Source organism: Choloepus didactylus, chromosome 14, assembly GCF_015220235.1.
Source record: "Choloepus didactylus isolate mChoDid1 chromosome 14, mChoDid1.pri, whole genome shotgun sequence".
NCBI lineage: Eukaryota > Metazoa > Chordata > Mammalia > Pilosa > Megalonychidae > Choloepus > Choloepus didactylus.
In genome coordinates, this window is record NC_051320.1 from 87,870,184 (window position 1) to 87,890,852 (window position 20,669).

The 20,669-nt window shown below is 38.6% G+C and overlaps 1 protein-coding gene across 4 annotated transcripts in view; it reads right to left on the reverse strand.

Annotated features, from left to right (window-relative positions):
- Positions 1 to 20,669, reverse strand: part of LRRC6 (leucine rich repeat containing 6) — a 121,706-nt gene that overhangs the window by 23,696 nt on the left and 77,341 nt on the right. Inside the window, exon 11 of one of the 4 annotated variants that reach the window (XM_037803480.1) lies at positions 8,430 to 8,478. The exons of 2 other annotated variants lie outside the window; for them this stretch is intronic. In XM_037803480.1, the coding sequence (XP_037659408.1) occupies positions 8,470 to 8,478 (9 nt within the window). In that variant the 3' untranslated portion in view covers positions 8,430 to 8,469. Of the gene's footprint in view, positions 1 to 8,429; positions 8,479 to 9,196; positions 9,529 to 20,669 lie in introns of those variants that run through there. One more of the 4 variants, XM_037803478.1, reaches the window with a different exon arrangement.

A 20,669-nucleotide genomic window follows, 5' to 3' on the forward strand; every position in this document is an offset into this window, starting at 1 on the left:
CCATAGATCATGTCAAAGTTATTAAGATGTCAGCTCTCACTAAATTGACCTATAGATTCAGTGCAATCCTAATCAACATTCTAACTGGTCCTTTGGTATGGAAATTCACAAGCTGATACCAAAATTTAAATAGAAAAACAAAGGACCCAGAATAGCCAAATTGATCATGAAAAAGAACAAAGTTGGAGGGTTCATTATCTGACTTCAAGCTTTATTATAAAACCATACTGTTGTATTGGCAGAGAATAAACAGATAAATCAATGAAACAAAACAAAAAGTCTAGAAATAAACCCTTATTTATACGGACAATTGATTTTTGACAAAGATGCCAAAGCAATTCAATGGGGAAAAGAAAATCTTTTGGTGCTAGAACTGGCTATCCACATGGGAAAAAATGAACCTTTACTACTACATAAATAACAATTAATTTGACATGGATCATAGATCCAAAGGTGGAAGCTAAAATGATAGAGCTTTTAGAAGAAAACATAGGAGAATAACTTAATGGCCTGTGTTCTAGTTTGCCAATGCTGCCAGAATGCAAAACACCAGAGATGGATCGGCTTTTATATAGGGGGTTTATTTGGTTACAAAGTTACAATCTTAAGGCCATAAAGTGTCCAAGGTAAGTCATCAACCATCAGGTACCTTCACTGGAGGATGGCCAATGGTATAGGAAAACCTCTGTTAGCTGGGAAGGCACGTGGCTGGCGTCTGTTCCAGAGTTCTGCTTTCAAAATGGCTTTCTCCCAGGACGTTCCTCTCTAGACTGCAGTTCCTTAAAAATGTCACTCTTAGTTGCTTTTGGAGCGTTTTTTCTCTCTTAGCTTCTCTGGAGCAAAAGTCTGCTTTCAACGGTCGTCTTCAAACTCTCTCATCTGCAGCTCCTCTCTTCCCAGCTCCTGTGTGTTCTTTGAAGTGAACTCTTGGCGATAGCAAGCTTGGTCCTTCTGTCTGAGCTTATATGGTACTCTAGTGAACTAATCAAGGCCCATGCTGAATGGGTGGGGCCACACCTCCATGGAAATTACCAATGAAAGATCTCACCCACAGTTGAGTGATCACATCTCCATGGAAATAACCAATCAAAAATCTCCAATCCAGTCAACACCAATATATTCCCTGCCCACACAAGACTACATCAAAGATAATGGTGTTTTGGGGGACATAATACATTCAAACTGGCACAGCCTAGAAGCCAAATATTTTATAGTAGGACATAGGAAGCAGTAACAATAATAGAAACAAAATAATAAATTAGTATTAATCAAAGCAAAAAACCTTCTGCTTATCATGAAATAAAACAACAGGCAAGTGATCAACCAGGATAAAATATTCACAAAACATATAAGGCATGATAGGATATGAATAATTAGTGTTGGGTTTCATTCTTCAACTTATATTTATTTGGTACCTAGTAAAAGTCAGTGTGCCAGTTGATTAGTGTTGATTAGATTGTAATTCTTTGAGTGTTTCTGTGGAGATGTGCCTCACCCAACTGTGGGTGATGACTCTGATTGGATAACTTCCATGGAGGTGTTACCCCACCCATTCAGGTTGGGTCTAAATTAAATCACTGGAGCCATATAAAGGAGCTGACAAACAGAAGGAACTCAGTGCAGCTGAGAGTGAGATTTTGAAGAGGAGCTACAGCCAAGAGGGACACTTTGAAGAATGCACTGGAACTCAGAGAGGAGCTTCAGCTTACAGAGACATTTTGGAGATGGCCTTTGAAAGCAGACTTTTGCTCCAGAGAAGCTGAGAGGACAAATGCCCCAAGAGCAACCAAGAGTGACATTTTTGAGGAACTGCAGCCTAGAGAGGAACGTCCTAGGAGAAAGCCATTTTGAAACCAGAACTTGGAGAAGACGCTGGCCCCATGCCTTCCCAGCTAACAGAGGTTTTCCAGATGCTATTGGCCATCCTCCAGAGATGATGGCCAGTGGAAAGGACCTAGTAAGAGATCTGTATCATTTATTTATTGATTTTCTCTTCCACAGTAAGTCACACAGTGCTTTGTTTGTATGAAGTGCCTAACAAATCTTTTTTGAATTGAACAAATATTTTAGTTGAATAATTAGTAATTCATTATCTAAACGTTTTCAGAATTTTGCAGAAAGGTTTCTATTTCTGAGTTCCAGCACCTTACTTCCATGTTGTAGCAATCCAAACATGCTAAATAATTCCCTCATCTGATATTAATAATTGCCATATAACTTATTTATGAATGCTACGTCTTTTTTTCCATCATCATTTTGCTTAGGTTTACACATTTAACATCTTAACCCATGCCGCATAAATAATTTCTAAACATGTCTCCACATTTTTTTCTTCATAAAAGTTCCAAACTCTCTAAGTCCTAGCCATCCTGCCTTGCATAAGTCAATTATTTGATTTGGGGTTGGGAAAGAACTGAATCAGTTACAGGCTTAATAATGCTTAGTAATGAGGCTCGGCCACACAATTAAAATAGATTGCTTTTTTTAGCAAATCTTATTTTAATTTTAGAACGGGTTCACTTGTAAATTGTTCATCTTCTAATGTATTTTTGGTATTTATATTTATTCATTAATTATCTGTAACACTGAGGTTGAACATTTAAATATACAAAATTCATACTCTTAGAAAGGAATATTAATAAAATAAAAACTTCAGAATCTATGAATTTTTTTCTTATGTCCTGGCACTGGAAGAAATTTGCACATATACAAATTTATTGTTGATATTGTAATGATGCACTACTGTCTTCTGACTGACTTACTAAGAAAGAACATAATTTCCTGCACCTATTAAAAAAGATTTCCCTAAAGAAAATAAGTCCTTTTCTCTATTTTAAAAAAGGTTGTTAATCCACAGTTTTAGAAACTATCTAAATTACCATCAACACATTAAAAACTTTTGAACAGATAAAACACCCTGCATAAACCAAACATTTCTGAGGTCTATGCCACCTTAAATAAATGCATAATTGGCAGCAAAGAAAATTAAAATAATACCTGGTCAGAAAAATAAGGGAGATGAAAATGCTGGCTTGATTCCAAATATGCCCAAGTTTCCTAAAGAAAATTTTCAAAGGTGCAGTTACTAATGTATGCAAAACTAATATTGGCAGTTACATAAGACAGTTAAATGTCTTTGGGAAAAAGTAGAACAAATCTCACTATTAAATGGTTCCTTCAAAACTATTTCATATTGTGAAGTGCAAGCTTATCTGACAGTTCTTCACAGACGATCAACTGTACATCGAGTCTAATATTGAAAATGATATTTAATCAAGTTAGGGAAACTTAAAGAAAGATCACGCTGTTTGAAAAGAAAATACCCATTAATGATCTTGCTAGAGATAGTCTCAGTGGGAACATCTTCCATTCACATCAGAAAGTTCACGATTATTCTTGCTTCTTCATCATTCACTCAGGCTATGGGCTGGGAAATGTTCTAGGTCATGGGGAATCAGGAATGAATAAAACTCACAGAAACTCCTGCCCTCATAGAGCCTCCATTCTAGTGAGGGGAGACAGATAACTGACGAATACATGGCACACTCTGCTATGGAGAAAAAGGTGACAGCAAAGGGGCCTGGAGGTGGGGGCTGCAATATTAAATACAGTGTCAGGGAAAACCTTCCTGAGGAAATATTTGAGGGAAGATCCAAAGGAGGTGAGGGAACAAGTCCTGCTGGGAGCTGGGGAAGATATTTTTTCTGGCAGATAGAACTGCAGTGGGGACAGTGAGCCCAAAGCGGAGCAAATGGGAGAGCAGGTAGAAATGATGTCTTGGAAATTACGGAGGCCCAGATCACCACCGGCCTTGGGACCATTGGTGAGGACCTTGGCTTGTACTCTGAGTACAATGGGAAGCTCTTGGAGCATCCTGAGCAGAGGTAGGACATCATGTGACTTTTGTTTAAAAGATCCTTTGGGCTGCAGTATTGAGAATAAACTAACAGGTTGGCATAGAAAAAGGGAAACCCACTCGAAGGCTGCTGCAGTGATCCAGGACAGGAAGGATGATGGTGGGACAAGGCTGGTCAAGGCTGGTGAAGGTGGAGGCAAGAAGTGATCAGATTAGAACATATTTTGGGGGTAGAACCAATTGGGTTTGCTGATGGGTTGAATGTGGGGCATGAGAGAGAGAGAGAGAGGTCAGTGTTGCCACCAAGCTTTATCTTTGTTATCATTGGCTTTCCCATACCTTATACAATTTCTAAAACAATGGGAAACATAAACCTTCTTTCTTTCAGATGTTCATGCCAACCCTTCCTGCCAGCAGAAGTGTTTCCAAGTTTTCCAAGAAATGAGAGCCACCCACACTCCACTTCTGAATTCACTCTCCTCACCACCACTACACATTCTCGTCTTGCCACTTCCTCCCTCTTCTTTTCTGAGAACAGATTCTTTACCAGAATTATAAAGATAATCTCTGGAAATGTTAGTCCATCTCCACTCCTTGTTGCCCTAGCAACTGGACCTCAGGGTGACAAAAACCACATGCAAATGCAGCAACTAGCAGACAGGGTGGTGCCCAGGCAGTCTCATTAGCACCACCTTGGAAAAAGGTCTGAATGTGTTTGGGAGGGTTTTGTGCCATAGACAAAATCCAAGTCCTGAAGGTTAACCCTTTTGTAGGACTTGCATGCTAAATACCGATGACCTCTTACTTTTCCTACTGACCCAGGTGAGAGTTTCACTTTAGGTGACAGCACATATAGTTAAATATCATGCATCCTTGCCTGGTCTATTCCAGCCTCCCTGCTTAGAAGAAAAACCTAAAAATCAGGAACCCTGGACTGGAAAAAAGCAATGCTCCCTCTTCTGCTTCCCCATGTAAGGATCCAGAATGATGGAAGGATTGGCTTGGTACCATCCTTGAAGGAATGCAGATTTTGTGCTCCTCAGATGCTTCAGATAATTAAAACAGCCAACGGTATCTTCCAGGTGGCTTGAACTGCTGCCTGACCTCACCTTTCCTTGCTCATTTGCTGGCAATTAGAAGAGTGACCTGTCACCCACTCCGACAACCAACAGTTAAGAGAGAGGCAGAGCCCATTTTAAGTGGCAGCTTCGCAATTTTGTGGAAGCTTTGAAACCGGATCACACAAAACAACTGCACTTGGAGTCATCAGTCAGGGATGAGGTCGTTGCTTTATCAGCAGACAGCTAGCCTCACCTCCTCTTCTATTTTCTTATAAAGACTTTATACAGCCTTAAGGGAATGAATAAGGGAATTAAATAGAAAATAAGATGCAATTCCTTGATCTATTTCTAGATGTGATTCTTCCGCAAAGCCCACTGCGGGGAAGAGCTCACCTGGCAATGCAAGATGCTCCAGATTCCCAGTGCCCTCAAAATCTGAGTCCTTTCCTGGATCAAGGTCAGCTGTTCAGGTTGTTCCTAGTGAGATCTGAATAACCTTTTGAGCAGCTGAGGCCTCATCTTTATCTAGTATCTGCTCTATTTCTATTTTGACAAGCATTTATTTAGTTGAAAATAACAGATCTCCTTATTTAAGTGGCATTTTTTATTCACTCTACCTGGTGCAGAGGAAAGCTGGCAAGGGTTTGGAGAGAAGGCATGTGGTCTCTATCACCCTGAAGAAAACAATTACGTGCAAATAATGTGTTTCCTTGCCCCTCTGTTGACAATGCAGCCAGAGAACTGTGTGGCTATCCTTCAAGAGAGTCTTACAAAGAATAATGGGAGAAAGGACAAATTTCATCATATCTAATGTTGATCTTGAACAACTTTGTAAATGGAGATAATTTCAAAGACAAATGAATGCTGCCAAGTTCCTGACACTCATAAAATCCCATAAATCACCCCCTTGTTTTAGAGTAGAAATATTGGGAACAAAATTTTGAAGGTAAAGCTATGTACTATATTAAACAGCTAATGATCCTAAAGTAATTTTGGTCATAGGTGCAATTATGAGGTTCCATTTTTGTTCATTTGGACACATGGCCTTCCATTTTAAGGCAGCATCAGGCTTCAATTATTTTTTCTTTAAAATGGATTAATAATCAAGCATACCTCATAAGACATTTAAAGCATGTAGCACAGTGTGTGGCACACAGTAAACATTCAAAACATGGTAGCTTCTTTGTTATTCTTTACAATTAACTGTTATGAGAACAAGAGTGAGAGCCTAAGTGGCTTGTCTAATATCACATGCTTATTAGAGGTTTCTGACAGAAGAGAACTTAAAACCCCCTCCAATCTAGTGCTTTTTTAAAAATAGTGTAACATCATCCACTTACCAACTTTTGATCTTTGGAAAAATTGTACAACCTCACCAAGCCGCAGTTTCCTCACTGGAAAAAATTGCTGATTATAAGCATCCCTATCTCATTGGTTTATTGCAAGGATTAAGTTATATCAAGTGCTTAGCACAGTACATACGAAGTTTTCACTAAATAGTAGTAATTAGTATTGTGGACATATCATTTCTCTGAATATGTGGTAAAATCCTTCAGGGCAGGGGCCAAGTGTAATTCATTTTTCTATTCCTCAAAGGAATAGCATAGTGTCTCACACAAGCACGCGAATAATACGTTTGCAATCTGTACAGTGGGTAGCTATGCACAAAGACTAACCACAAATCTTCATTCAAGTTCAAGATCCAGTTGTGGGACCATTTAAATAATGAAAAGCTAGGCTGCGAGGCCTTCTGAGGATTGATTTATTTCTGGTTCACCTTCTTCCTACAGTACAATCCTTCAGAGTGACATCCCAATGTGGGGGTGGGTCACTTGAGGTCCCATCCCACAGGCTCTGGGCTTCGACTTTTTCACTTTTTTCCTTCCTATCCCTGCATGGTCACTGAAAGCATAGTTCATCCTCTCAGCCCTTAATTCTAGATCAGCAAATGTCCACAAGGATGATGGTGGTTACTCGTTCTGAATCCCTGATATCTCCTGGATATTAGCCATTACTTGCTCACTAGCTTTTAAGCAGTGATGCTAATGAGATGTTTTAAAATATGCAATTCAGCTTTCTAAGTTTTCTTCAGTGTAACTCTTTTTCCTAATTTCTTAGTTGGCATTTATCAAAAGATGGAGCTCTAGAGATTAGATGACATTGTCAAGGAAGTGAGTATAAATAGAGAAGAAAATGGGCCCCAAAGCTGAGTGGCTGGATATGCCAACTTTTAGAGTTCTGGAAATGAGAAAGAACTGGCAAAGAAACATCCAATAACATAGGACATCCAATGAGCAGGGACATCAGTAACACAGAAAGACAGCCAAGAGAAAGCAAAGCATCCAAAACCAACTGAACAAGTGCTTAAAATGGAGGGAATGATTAATAGTATAAAAAGCTGCTGGAATTTGAGCCATAATCTATGGTATTTGAGCCAGTTGAAGTGAACAAAACACTTCGGAAATTAAAAAAAAAGAATCTCATGTCTGGCAATTTGCTAATAATTTTAAACAGTCATTACTTTTCCATTTCCAAAGAAATTCCTGTTTTCAATGCATTAGCAGTACCTAATACAGAGATCAGTCAAATAAAACATAAAACTTTAGGTAAGCAATTAAGACAAAACAAACAACCAACCACTGAAATGTCAAATGAGAAAAGCAAGAGGGCTAAGCACTAGATTTAGTAATGTGGAGATCCCTGGAGACGTCAAGAAGAGATGTTACAGTGGAGTGGGCTTGGGAGGAGAAAAATGCATACTTAGAGTTGGTTTTGGAAAAAAAGAATTGCAACAGCAAATTTAGATGTCCATTTTAAGAATTTTTATGTAAAGGGGACTGGGGCAATAGATGGAGGGGATGTTTTTGTTTTGTTTTATTCTTTGCTTTTAAAAGGGGACTTGTTTCAACATGTTTTCTAACATAAAATCCAGAGAAGGGAAATTCAGTGAAACAGTAAAGAGAAAAGAGAATTTCCAGAAAGCAGGGAATATGGGCTTGCTAAGGCAAGTGGAAATAGGATCTCACACACAATTGGAGGGTTGGATAGGCCACAAGCAGTTCGTTCATAGAATCAGGAAGGAAGGCCAAGTGAGTGAAAATAAATGCAGGTAGGTTGGTAGGTATGATAGTTGTAGTACGTAAAAATTATCTTTTGATGCTTCTATGATTTTATTATTGGAAGTTTTAGAAAAGAGCTGAGGATGTGGAATAAAGTTCTAAAAGAGTAGAAGAATGGAATTGGGAAACCTAGAGAGATGACCAGGCAGCACAATAGACCCATTTGTAATTAACAGAAAATAAAAGTGAGTTTACATTGGCCATACCACAAGTATATCTGAGTAGAGAAAAAGTGCTTGGAAATAAACATCCAACAAATAAAGAGAAAGGAGTCTGAGACTGTATTTTTTTCAGAGTTGTGGTTTGTTTTATTGACCTTAACAAGGGATCTTCACCTCTTGCTAGTCATAAGCAAAATCAAGCAAGATACTCACCAACTGAGGTTGTAAATGTATTTTCTGTTCCGTTCAGATGGCAACTTCCTTAATCTCAGTTAATTATTCTGAAAGAACACCCAAAGGAAATCAGGAAGCATATTCTTGGAGTGTTCCTGTAACTTGTCAATTGAGAATCTAGATGGGAGTTTAATTTAATGACTCGATGCAAGTGAATAAGTGAATAAGACTCTCAGTGAATAGAAAATTTCAGTTCAATCTTGTTAAGTTGGACTGTGGTGAGATCATATGCCAAATATTCCCAGGCTGATGCTAATAAAACTGTTTATAACATATAATTTAGTAAGCCCACAAATTAAAAAAATAAGATACTGAAGGCCAAACATGAACTCTTAGAAATGTGATGGAAAATAATCCCGTTCAAAATGAGAACTAAAAAATTTATGTATGAAAATGATAAATAAGCTTTAGAAATGTTTAGCTATGGAAAGAAAACTATAGAAAAACTAATAAAGGACATAAAATAAGAATAATGAATGGAGAAACATACATTGTTACAGGTCAGTTTTGAGAATATATTGATTCATTCCCATAACAATCTATAAATTCAATGCAATCTAAACAATAACAATACAGTAATCTTAATTCTGTTTAATAATATAAATTAAATATTATTATTATAATACAGTATATTACATACTCTGAAGACTATATTATACATGAATTTTGCCAATTACAGTAATATATTTATATAACATAAAACTATAATAATAATGATTATAATTACATTAATATTATTAATTTTAGTAATTAGTGATATTAATTAATAGGAAGCATTGATGCAGTGTGTATTATGTACCAAGTGCTGCTCTAAAGGCTTTACATATATATTTCTACATAATCCTCAAAACAACCTTTTGAGGTAGAATTTATTGTTAATACCATTTTGGGGACAAAGAATCTGAGGCATAAAGAGATTAATGATTTGTCCAAGGTCACACAGCTGCTGAGTGAAGAAACATGTTTCACGCAGGTTCTCTGGCTTCTGAGCCTCTTCCCTTAGTCATCTCTCTCTCTGCTGCCTCTAAATCCATAGTAATAAAATTTCCAATGGCATTTTTGGAGGCAGAACTTGATAAAATTATTTTGAAATTAATCTAGAATAACAAACATGGGAAAAAATCATGAAACGCTTGGGGATTTTAAAAAAAAAGAATAATTAGGAGAGATTCTTGTTGTAAACATTAAAATGTGTTTTAAAGAGGGCTTTAACTTATTAACCTGCTCAACAAATACTTATTGAGCACCTACTCTTTCCCAGGCACTGTTCTAGGTACCAGTGATAGAGCAGTGAAAAGAACGGACAAAAATCTCTGTTCTCATAAAGCTTAAATTCTTGTTGGGGGATACAGACAAAGGAAAAATAATTATTTATATATATATATTTATATAAATATATATATATAAATATAAATAAATAAATATATATATATGTGTATATATATATATATATATATATATATATATATATATATATAGGATGTCAGATGGTGGTAAGTTTTACGAAGAAAAATACAGTAGGAATAGGAGATCGAGAATGCTGGGGTGGGGGAGGAATTTTTTTTTTAAATACAGGGATCAGGAAAGGCCTCACTGGTAAAATGACACATGAGCAGAAACCTGTAGGAGGTCAGAGAGCAAACCATGGCGATAGTTGGGAGAAGGGCATTCAAGCAACGGGAACAGCATGTGCAAAGGTCCTGGCGTAGGAGTGATTCAGCAAGGAAGCCAACGTGGCTGGAATGAGCAAGGGGTGAAGTGGCATAAGACGATGTCAGAGAGATAATGAGGATGGAACAGATTATCAGAGGACTTTACCTTTAACCCTGAATGAAATGGGAAAAGTGACTTGGTCCAATTTACAAATATTTTTAAATGATCATTCTGTGTGCCATGTTGAAAAAATGACTACCAAATCTCCAAAGAAGGTGAGTGAGTTTCTTGGCTGGTAGATGACACCCACTGATCCTTATTTCTTGACTGGATGCATTTAATGTAGCAAAAGACCTTAGGTGGTAGAGATTGAGTCTCTTTTCACACCACCCCCAAAGCTAAGACTAATGAAAATGAAAAATCTAGGAAGAAGAAATTGCACCCACCAGTGGAGTAGGACTCAGAAAAGCATCATGGAACACAGCATCATTTCCTATTCTTCTATTACTTGGGCAGTTGAGCCTCTGCTGCCTGAAACTACCTTCCTGAGAAAGCCAGAGCACCTTTTATCTACTGCCCCATCCACAACCTCTACCCAAGACATCAACCGCTGAGATCATGGTGGGAGACTGCATTCCAGGAGATGGGGCACCCATATGCCAAGCTATCAAGGTGGCAGGTAGAGACAGGGGAGTCCTGGCAGCATGCTAGGGATGGGGATGTTGGTGTATTAGATCAGTCCATACCATGTCACAGACTCAGGGGCAGATGTCAGGAAATATCTCATACTGCAGGCTACCATGCGTGACAGTCACCTGGATGTGGAAGTGAGCTGGGGGCTGCCCACCACAAGCAGCACCACTGGCAGGTCAGCAACAGAACATTTAGCCATGCCCTAGATGACAGGGAGCAAAGGTAAAGGAATTGATGCAATCTGTCTCTGGGCAGTACCCAATCTGTATAGATCCAGCCTCCTTGAAGGGTAAGAAAAAAGGAAAATGCTGAGTATATGTCTAATAAGAATTATCTTACTTAGCCTTTGTGGATTCAATTACCAATTTTGTGTCCTTGGAAAATAAATACAGAATTCACCTTTGGATTGACACAAATAAACATGATAACATCACACACATAAACACAAACAAATAGGTCAGCTTTCACAGCATTCTTCACAAATACTATCACAAAGAAGGAACTATTATACATCAAATCTGATATTCTGTTGATACCCAAATATTATAAACTACTAAGAACTACATTAGATATTTCTGCTAACAGTATTCTATGACTGAATTGAAATTGTATCTAATGCATATGCTTTACAAACCCCAAGAGTATACCTCAGTCATGATAATGCTAGGTTTAGCCAATTCCAGTTAGCTGGTGTGTAAGTCTAAACATATAGAATAGCTCAGCAGATTAATTTCAGTACTTCAAATGTTTCAATCAATAGGAATTAAGATGATGTTAATTCTCAGTAATACATATTTTTAATGGTAAGTATAAGTGAAGTTGATTTTTAACTCTTAATGGTTTTTAAGAAAATGTTTTTGTTCTTGGGCTTTATAGTCCTTGTAAATTACTCATGAATGAAAAACAACTAATATTGGTCGAGAAATTATTTTCCAAAGGTTACTTTTGCTTACTTTAAAAAAAAATAATGATGAAGGATGGCTCTTACACCTCAATATTGCTGTAATATAGTACCCTAAAATCTAAAGGAAAGGTAAAATGTTATCACACAGTTTATTACTGAGGGAAAAAGAAGCTATTCTGAGTCCTTCTGTGTAAATTATCTCATCTTCAACCAAGCATTTCTAAAATGCTTTTTCCCTGGCAAGTCATTCTTTATACTTTTCATGTGTTTTCGACATGAAAAATTTAGATAGATACAAAAACAAAGAAGTTAATCAAAATAAAATATTTATTTAAAAGATCCATAAGCAGTGATGGCAGAGGCTTTCTGATCAATTGCATTGCACCCTGCAAAAGATACAGAAATCATATGTCCTGACTTCCTTGTAAGAAATAGGTTACCAATTTAAACTTTGGCTTTTCTATTAGAATGGAAGTTTCCACAAAAAGCTGATGATCAGTGACATACAACTGTCTATATCAAAGTACTGAGGTAATTAAGTTATCTTAGATTTCCCTACAGGATATTCCAATTAGTACAGAAGCATTTCCTTAATTTGTTGTATTCACCAAGGACAATACAAGGTTCTTAGAGTCGTGTTTGTCATTTTATTGCTTGACAACAAATTGTATGTGCTGCCTTACTGCCTCAGAGCAAAAATATGTGGGTGTAACTTGCAAAATATTTCTTTACCCATAATCAATCTGTTGCAAAATTGACTATGGAAAAATGGATTAAGTCATTATAGAAACCATATCTGTTAATCAAATCTGTACCCTTTTGGGAGACACTCTTGCCTCCATTCTTCTTTTCTTCCTCAACAACAGAACCTCATTTCAATTGGTTTAGCTACTCTTCCCCCCTGAAACCTGAGTGACTTAGGAAAAGTTGACCCAGCCCCCACCTCAAAGACAAGGTCTGAATAATGGAAACAAATTAAAATAATACCATTCCTTTGGCCAGAGACTGGTTCAATTATGCAGGATTACGTTAATCAAGACTTGGGCTCTTCAGCTAAACTGGCTTAATCAGGTGAAAGGAACTTTTATTCCAGGGTGAGATTCTCTCTCTGATACTCTGTCTCTGTCTCTGACACTGTCATTCCTTAATTCTCATTCAAGGCAAGAACAAGGAAGCGAGTCTCCCCAGGTGCCACCAGTGCTCAGCTCAGAGAGGAAGCCCGTCTGAGCACAGCGCTAACACATCAGGGAGACTGAGCCGAGAGCACCGAGACAAAGGCCCGACCCTACCCTGTCTGGAGCCCTCCCTAGCTTCTCGCATCTTGTTATAAGTGACGGAACATTTCTTTATGTTTAAAACCAGTTTTGTTTGGGGTTTCTGTAGCCTGCAGCAGGAAACAGCCTAAGTCAGTCAGATAGCCTGTAATGAGGAATCCAGAAACTCCATATAAACAAATTAATTTTTTAAAATTTAATTTTCTTAAGTACTTTCAGGATTGTCATCTATCTATGTTAGCCTGAGAGAGCTCCTAAACAACTTCTGATGAAGTCATTCAGCTCGAGATGAAAGGCTGGGAATCTAATACTCAGCCGAGGCAATACTATCAGACTGTAGAAGTCACAAACACGACAGTTTGCTCTACCAGGGAGAAGCAGCCCATATTTTCATCTTCCTTCTTCCACTCAACATACAATGAGTCTTTTATTCTATTTCCTAAATGTTTCTTCTAACAACATCATCTTCTTCCCCCAAATCCTTCCTTGATCACTCACCCCACTCTAGCCCCTGGCCCATTTCTCTGTTTCCATTCACAGTAAAACTTCTCCATATCTCTAATTCTCTTATCTACCCTTTCCACACAGGGTTCCATTTCCACTGCCCTACTGAACAACGACTTTCATCAAGGTTGTTGGCAACCTCTATTTGTCAAATTCAGTAGTTACCTCAGTGTCCTCATCTTCTTTAACCTCTTCCCTTCTTCTTGAAATAGTTTATTCTCTAGGCTTCCCTGATACCACACACTTCTATTGTTCCTCCTAACTCACTGCCACTCCTCTTCAGTCTCCTTTGCTAGCTCCTTCTCTATCAACCTCAAAATGATGGAATGTCCCACAGCTCAAATATGAGCCGCCTTCTCTCCCCCATCTAAGTTGTCCTGATGTGATCTCTTTCTGTCCCATGGCTATGCCTATCATCTATATGGTAATAATTTCCAATTTCATATCTCCAGCCCAGATGTCTCCACTGAGCTCAAAGCTTCTATATCCAAATGCCTACCTGAGATGTCAAGTGGATGATTCAAGGCAACTCTATTTTAAAATGCCCAAATGAATCCATGATTTCCTTCCCCAGATCTACTCCTCCCATAGTCTCCCCTGTCTCAGAAAATGTAGCCACCATCCATCTACCCAGTAGTTCAAATCAAAGATTTGGAAGCATCTTTGACTTACTTCTACCCTTACAGCCTGTACTTCGTTGGCACTACTTCCAAAATATATCCTGAATTCAGTTGCTTATCACTACCTCCACCAAACTCATCCTTGTCTCAGTCATCATCCTCTCAGTTGGACCATTTCATTTTTCTGTTTTCTCTTCTACTCTTTCCCCCCTTTGATCCTCTCTCCAGAGTTACCTTTTAAAAATATAAATCAGACTATTTCATTCTCCTGCTTAAAAACCCACCAATAGCTTCCACAGCATTTAGAATAACATTCAGATTCCTATCATGTCTCAGAAGGCTCTATACAAGGTAGCTTCTGCCCACCTTTCTGGCATCTTTTTCCACTTTCCTCCTCTCTCACTACATTCCAGACACTCTGGCTTTCTTTCTGGTTCCTGGAATAGAGGAACCTCACTCCTAGCAGAGGGCCCTTGTACTTGCTATTCCTTCTGTTTAGCACGTTCTTTTTGCACTCTGCCTTACCTGGACTGTTCATATTATTCAGGTCTCAGTTCAAATGTTATCTTCTCACAGGGACCTTCCCCAACCATTCACTTCACAGCAGCCAACCACAGTCCCTCAGGCATCCTGCTCAGTAACATGACCCAATTTATGTTCATCATAGAACTTATCTCCAGTTGAAATAATCTTGTTTGTTTACTTGTGAGTGGTCTGTCTCCTCCTCTCTAGCTGCAAGTTCATTAAAGTAGAGACCTTGATTCATTAAGCACCTTAAGTACCCAGCTTCTCATAGGCACTTAATAAATATTCAAGAATGAACCTATAGTTCTTAACTTTATATAATTTCCCATCTGGATTTTTCCAGTGGTGATCACTCTGGTTTCCCAAATACCCTTGAAACTGTATCCAGAGTGAGGTTTTCGCCTGAGGTCACCCATGTTTTCTCCTGTGTACCATCAAACCTCCTCTTCCTCCACCTTGTCACATTAATCCTATACTACAGCCAGACACAACCACTTTTCCTTCACAGAATGTGCCTCACAGCTTCCTGCCTCCTTGCTTCCTTTCCTCTTCTCCACTCACAAATCCATTCACCCTTCATTTTCCCACAGTTGCTCCTCTGAAGAACATTCTCTGACTTATCAAAGTAAAGTCAGTATGCCACTTTGGATGTATTATGTCCCCCAAAACGCCATTATCTTTGATGCAATCTTATGGGGGCAGACATATTAGTGTTGATTAGGTTGGAACCTATTGATTGAGTGCTTCCATGGAGATGTGACTCAATCAACTATGGGCAAGACCTTTGATTGGATAATTTCCATGGAAGTGTTACCTCACCCATTCAAGGTGGGTGTTAATTGGATCACTGGAGTTGTATAAAGGAGTTCACAGACAGAAGGACCTCAGAGCAACTGAGAGTGACATTTTGAAGAGGAGCTGCAGCTAAGAGAGGACAAAATGTCCCAAGAGAGCAACATTTGGAGAACGCCATTTTGAAACGCAACCTGCGAGCAAGCAGATGCCAGCCACATGCCTTCCCAGCTAACAGAGGTTTTCCAGACACAAATGGCCATCTTTCAGTGAAGGTACCCTATTGATGCCTTATCTTGGACACTTTATGGCCTTAAAATTATAACTGTGTAACCAAATAAACCCCCTTGATAAAAGTGAATTCATTTCTGGTATTTTGCATAATGGCAGCATTAGCAAACTGGAACAGATTTTGGTACCAGGGTTGGGGTGCTGGTGCTGCCGAGTTTGTAAATACCAAACATGTTGGAGCAGCTTTTTAAATGGATAAAGGGAAGATTCTGAAAGAACTGTGAGGAGCTTGATAGAAAAGGCCTAGACTGCTTTGAAGAGACTGTTGGTAGAAATATGGACTCTAAAGATACTTCTGACAAGGCCTTATATGAATATTTTGAATGTGTCATTGCAAACTAGAAGAAAGGCGATCCTTGTTTTAAAGTGGTGGTGAATTTGGGAAAATTGTGTCCTGGTGTCAGATGGAAGGCAGAATTTGAAAACGATAAGCTGGGATACTTAGCTGAGGAGATTTCCAGATTACATGTGGAGGATGTAGCCTGGCTTCTGCTTGCAGCATACACTAAAATGACACAGGACCAAGATAAGCTGAGAAATGAACTCTTGGTTATGAAGAAACTAGAAACTGATGGTCTGGAAAAATCCAGGCTTCCAAAAAGTGAGACCCCAGAAGCTGCAGCCCCATGTGAGGATTTAACCAAACATGGAAGCCAACCGCCATTTCAGTATAAGCCAGGATTGGATATGGAGTTATCCAGAAAAGATTTGTGGAAACTCCTGTTGTCTGATGGTTTTGACCCCTAGATACTTCATGCCAAGTTAACAAGATTTTTGCAAAATCTATATAGACAGAGCCACTGCCAGTCTGGACTGGAGGGGATGGAAAAGGAACAAATTAAAGGAAAAAATTTCTTCAAAGACAGAGCCATGGAGATTGAGGTCTGAAGTCAAGAGGTCTTGGGCACAGAGAACAGAGCAGCCCATGCACAAGGGTGAGTTTGCCCCAGAGGCAGAGGGCAGGCCTTCTGCCTCTATGCTCAGAAAAAGTGCTGCAGCCCAAGGCCTCAGAGAGGGTGGAGCACATTCCCTGGGGATTGGGGAGAGCGTGGCTGCCACCCCACTGTTCAGAGAGAGGAGAGCCTTTGCCCCAGAGAGGCAGAGTCCGGGTGGCACTCTGATGCTTGAGGAGGGTGGAGCCAAGAAGAACGTAGCTTCCCCAATGTGTGGATATGTTGGAGCACTCACCCAGCATTTGGAGAAAAAAGGGCTGCTGTGAAGGCCCTTGGACAGGGTTGGACTCCCACTCTCTCAAGCCCCAAGGATACAACATACTTCGAAATCTAATGGAGTTTGCCCTGCTGGTTTTAGGAAATGTTTTCATCGTTTAAACCCTGTTTTCCTTTCAGTTTCTCCTTATGGCAATGGGAATGTTTATCCTATGACTGTCCCTCTTTTGTATATTGGAAGCAGATAACTTGTTCTAAGTTTCACAGGTCCATAGCCAGAGGGGAATTTTGCTTTAGGACAAGACCACAGATGTGACTGATTTTGATGGGATCTTGTACTTACGTATAGTTACTGAAATGACTTAAGTTTTTGTGATATTGTGAAGGGATGAATGTATTTTGTATATGGAAAGATCATGTCATTTTGGGGTTGGGAGTGGAATGTGTCAGTTTGGATGTATTATGCCCCCCAAAACGCCATTATCTTTGATGCAATCTTGTGGGAGCAGAAGTATTAGTGTTGATTAGGTTGGAACCTATTGACTGAGTGTTTCCATGGAAATGTGACTCAATCAACTATGGGCAAGACCTTTGATTGATAATCTCCATGGAAGTGTTACCCCACCCATTCAGGGTGGGTGTTAATTGGATCACTGGAGTTGTATAAAGGAGTTCACAGACAGAAGGACCTCAAAGCAACTGAGAGTGACATTTTGAAGAGCAGCTGCAGCTAAGAGAGGACAAAATGCCCCAAGAGCAACATTTTGGAGAATGCCATTTTGAAACGCAACCTGGGAGCAAGCTGATGCCAGCCACATGCCTTCCCAGCTAACAGAGGTTTTCTGGATGCCAATGGCCATCCTTCAGTGTAGGTACACTATTGATGCCTTACCTTGGACAGTTTATGGCCATAAGTCTGTAACTGTGTAACCAAATAAACCCCCTTTATGAATGTCAATCCATTTCTGGTATTTTGCAAAATGGTAGCAATTAGCAAACCAGAACAGTCAGTAATTCCACTGCATACAATCCTTACTGTTCTCAGACTGTAGTGCAACTGTTTGTTTATAATCCTGCCTCCCTTACTAGCCTGTGAGTTTGTTAAAGACCATACATCTATAGTCTCTTACTTGTCTTTATATCAGTAACTGGCACTGCATAGGCTCTCGTGACTACTTGCTGAATTGAAGTGAATCAAACTGATTATCAGGCCATATCAAAAGTGCAAATATACAGAAGGAAAGGAAGTAGAAGAAGGAAGAAGAGGAGGAGGGGGAGTGGAATAAGAACAGGAGAAAGAGTTTTACTTAAAATACTATCTGAAATAAAATGTGGTATTTACATACAATGGATTATTATTCAGTGGTAAAAAGGAATGAAGTCCTGATACATTAGACAACATGAAGACATCACATAGAGTAAAATAAATCAGATGCAAAAGGACAAATATCGTATGACCTCACTGATTTGAAACAATTAGAATAAGCAAACTCAAAGAGTCAGAATCCAGAAAACGGGTAACCAAGGAATGGGCTTGGGATAGGGAATGGGAAGTTCAGGCTTAAAATGTACAGCGTTCCTTTCTGAAATGATGGGAATGTTTTGGTAATGGATGTTGGTAATGGTAGCAGAATGTTATGATTGTAATTAACAGCACTGAAATATATATCTGAAAGTGATTAAAAGGGGAAATGTTGGATTGTATAGATGATAACAGCATAAAATTTTTTTTTAATTCCATAGAAGTATACTACACAGTGAACCCTAAGTTAAACCACAGACTATAGTTAATAGTACAATTATAAAAATGTACTATCATCAATTCTAACAAATGTTCCACACCAATGCAAGGTGTTCATAATAGGGTGGCATAGGGGAATCCTGTATTTTTTGCATGATTGTTCTTTAAACCCACAATTTCTCTAATAAAGCAATAAATCTTAAAAAAAAAAATTTGGTCCATGTCATAAAAATAACACCAGCTAATATTCAGAGTGCTCACTCTGCTACGAATTTTTTTTTCTTTTTTTAATCTAATTTACTCCAGAAAAGAAATAAACACAAAAAAGGAAACTCAAATCCTTCCATACCCCTAACCACCCCTTCCATTATTGATTCATAGTTTTGGTATAGCACATTTGTTACTGTTGATGAAAGAATATTAAAATACTACTAACTGTAGTATATAGTTTGCAATAGATATATATTTTTTTCCTATATGCCTCTCTATTATTAACTTCTAGTTATAGTGCCATACATTTGTTCCAGTTCGTGAGAGATATATCTAAAATTTGTATAGTTAATGACGGACATTGTCCACCACAAGATTCACTATTTTATACATTCCCATCTTTTAACCTCCAACTTTCCTTCTGGTGACATATGTGACTCTGAGCTTACCCTTTCCAGCACCTTCACACACCTTTCAGCACTGTTAGTTATCCTCACAACATTCTACCATCACTCGTGTCCATTTCCAAACGTTTAGGTTCACCCTAGTTGAACATTCTGCTCATAATAAACAACCGCTCCCCATTCTTTAGCCTCATTTTATATCCTGGTAACTTGTATTTCATGCCTATGAGTTTACATACTATAATTAGTTCATATCAGTAAGATCCTGCAATATTTGCCTTTATGTGTCTGTCTTATTTCACTCAGTATAGTGCCCTCAAGCTTTCTTCATCAACCCATTTCATTTAAGACGGTTTTGTTCACCCACCATACCTTCCGTTCTAAGTAAACAATCGTTGGTTCCCAGCACAGTCACGTATTTATGTATTCAGCACCATCGCCACTATCTATATAAGGACATCTCTATTACTTCCACAAAGAATGAGGAAGAGTCAAAGAAGGCAGAGAGAAAAAAGAAAAAGAGAGAGAGAGAAAAAAACAAACATGATAGCTAGAAAGCAACAAAAGAAAAGATAGCATCAACCTAAAGTAGAATAAAGAGTCAGACAACATCACCAATGCCAGGAGTCCCATACCCTTCCCCTATTCCCCACCCCCCAAATGCATTTAGTTTTGGTATATTGCCTTTGTTATGTTAAAGGAAGCATAATACAATGTTTCCGTTAATTACAATCTCTAGATTGCATTGATTGTATTTTCCCCCCAATCCCACCCTATTTTTAACACCTTGCAATGTTGACATTCATTTGTTCTACCTCATGTAAAAACATATTTGTACCTTTTATTACAATTGTTGAGCACCCTAGGTTTCCCTGAGTTACACAGTCTCAGTCTTTATCCTTTGTTTTTTGTTCTGGTGTTCCACATGGTCCCAACTTTCCTCTTTCAACCATATTCACAGTCATCTTTGTTCAGTGTACTTACATTGCTGTGCTACTATCTCCCAAAATTGTTTTCCAAACCTCTCACTCCTGTCTTTTCCTTTCTATCTGCAGTGCTTCCTTTAGTGTTTCCTGTAGAGCAGGTATCTTGTCCATAAACTCTGTCATTTTCTGTTTGTCTGAGAATATCTTAAGCTCTCCCTCATATTTGAAAGACAGTTCTGCTGGATATAGGATTCTTGGTTGGTGGTTCTTCTCTTTCAGTATCTTAAATATATCACCCCACTTCCTTCTTGCCTCCACGGTTTCTATTGAGAAATCCACACAGAGTCTTATCAAGCTTCCTTTGTAAGTGATGTATCACTTTTCTCTTGCCGTTTTCAGGATTCTCCCTTTATCTTTGACGTTTGATAATCTGATTACTAAGTGTCTTGGCATAGGACTATTCAGACCTATTCTATTTGGGTTATGCTGCACTTCTTGGATTTGTAATTTTATGTCTTTCATAAGAGATGGG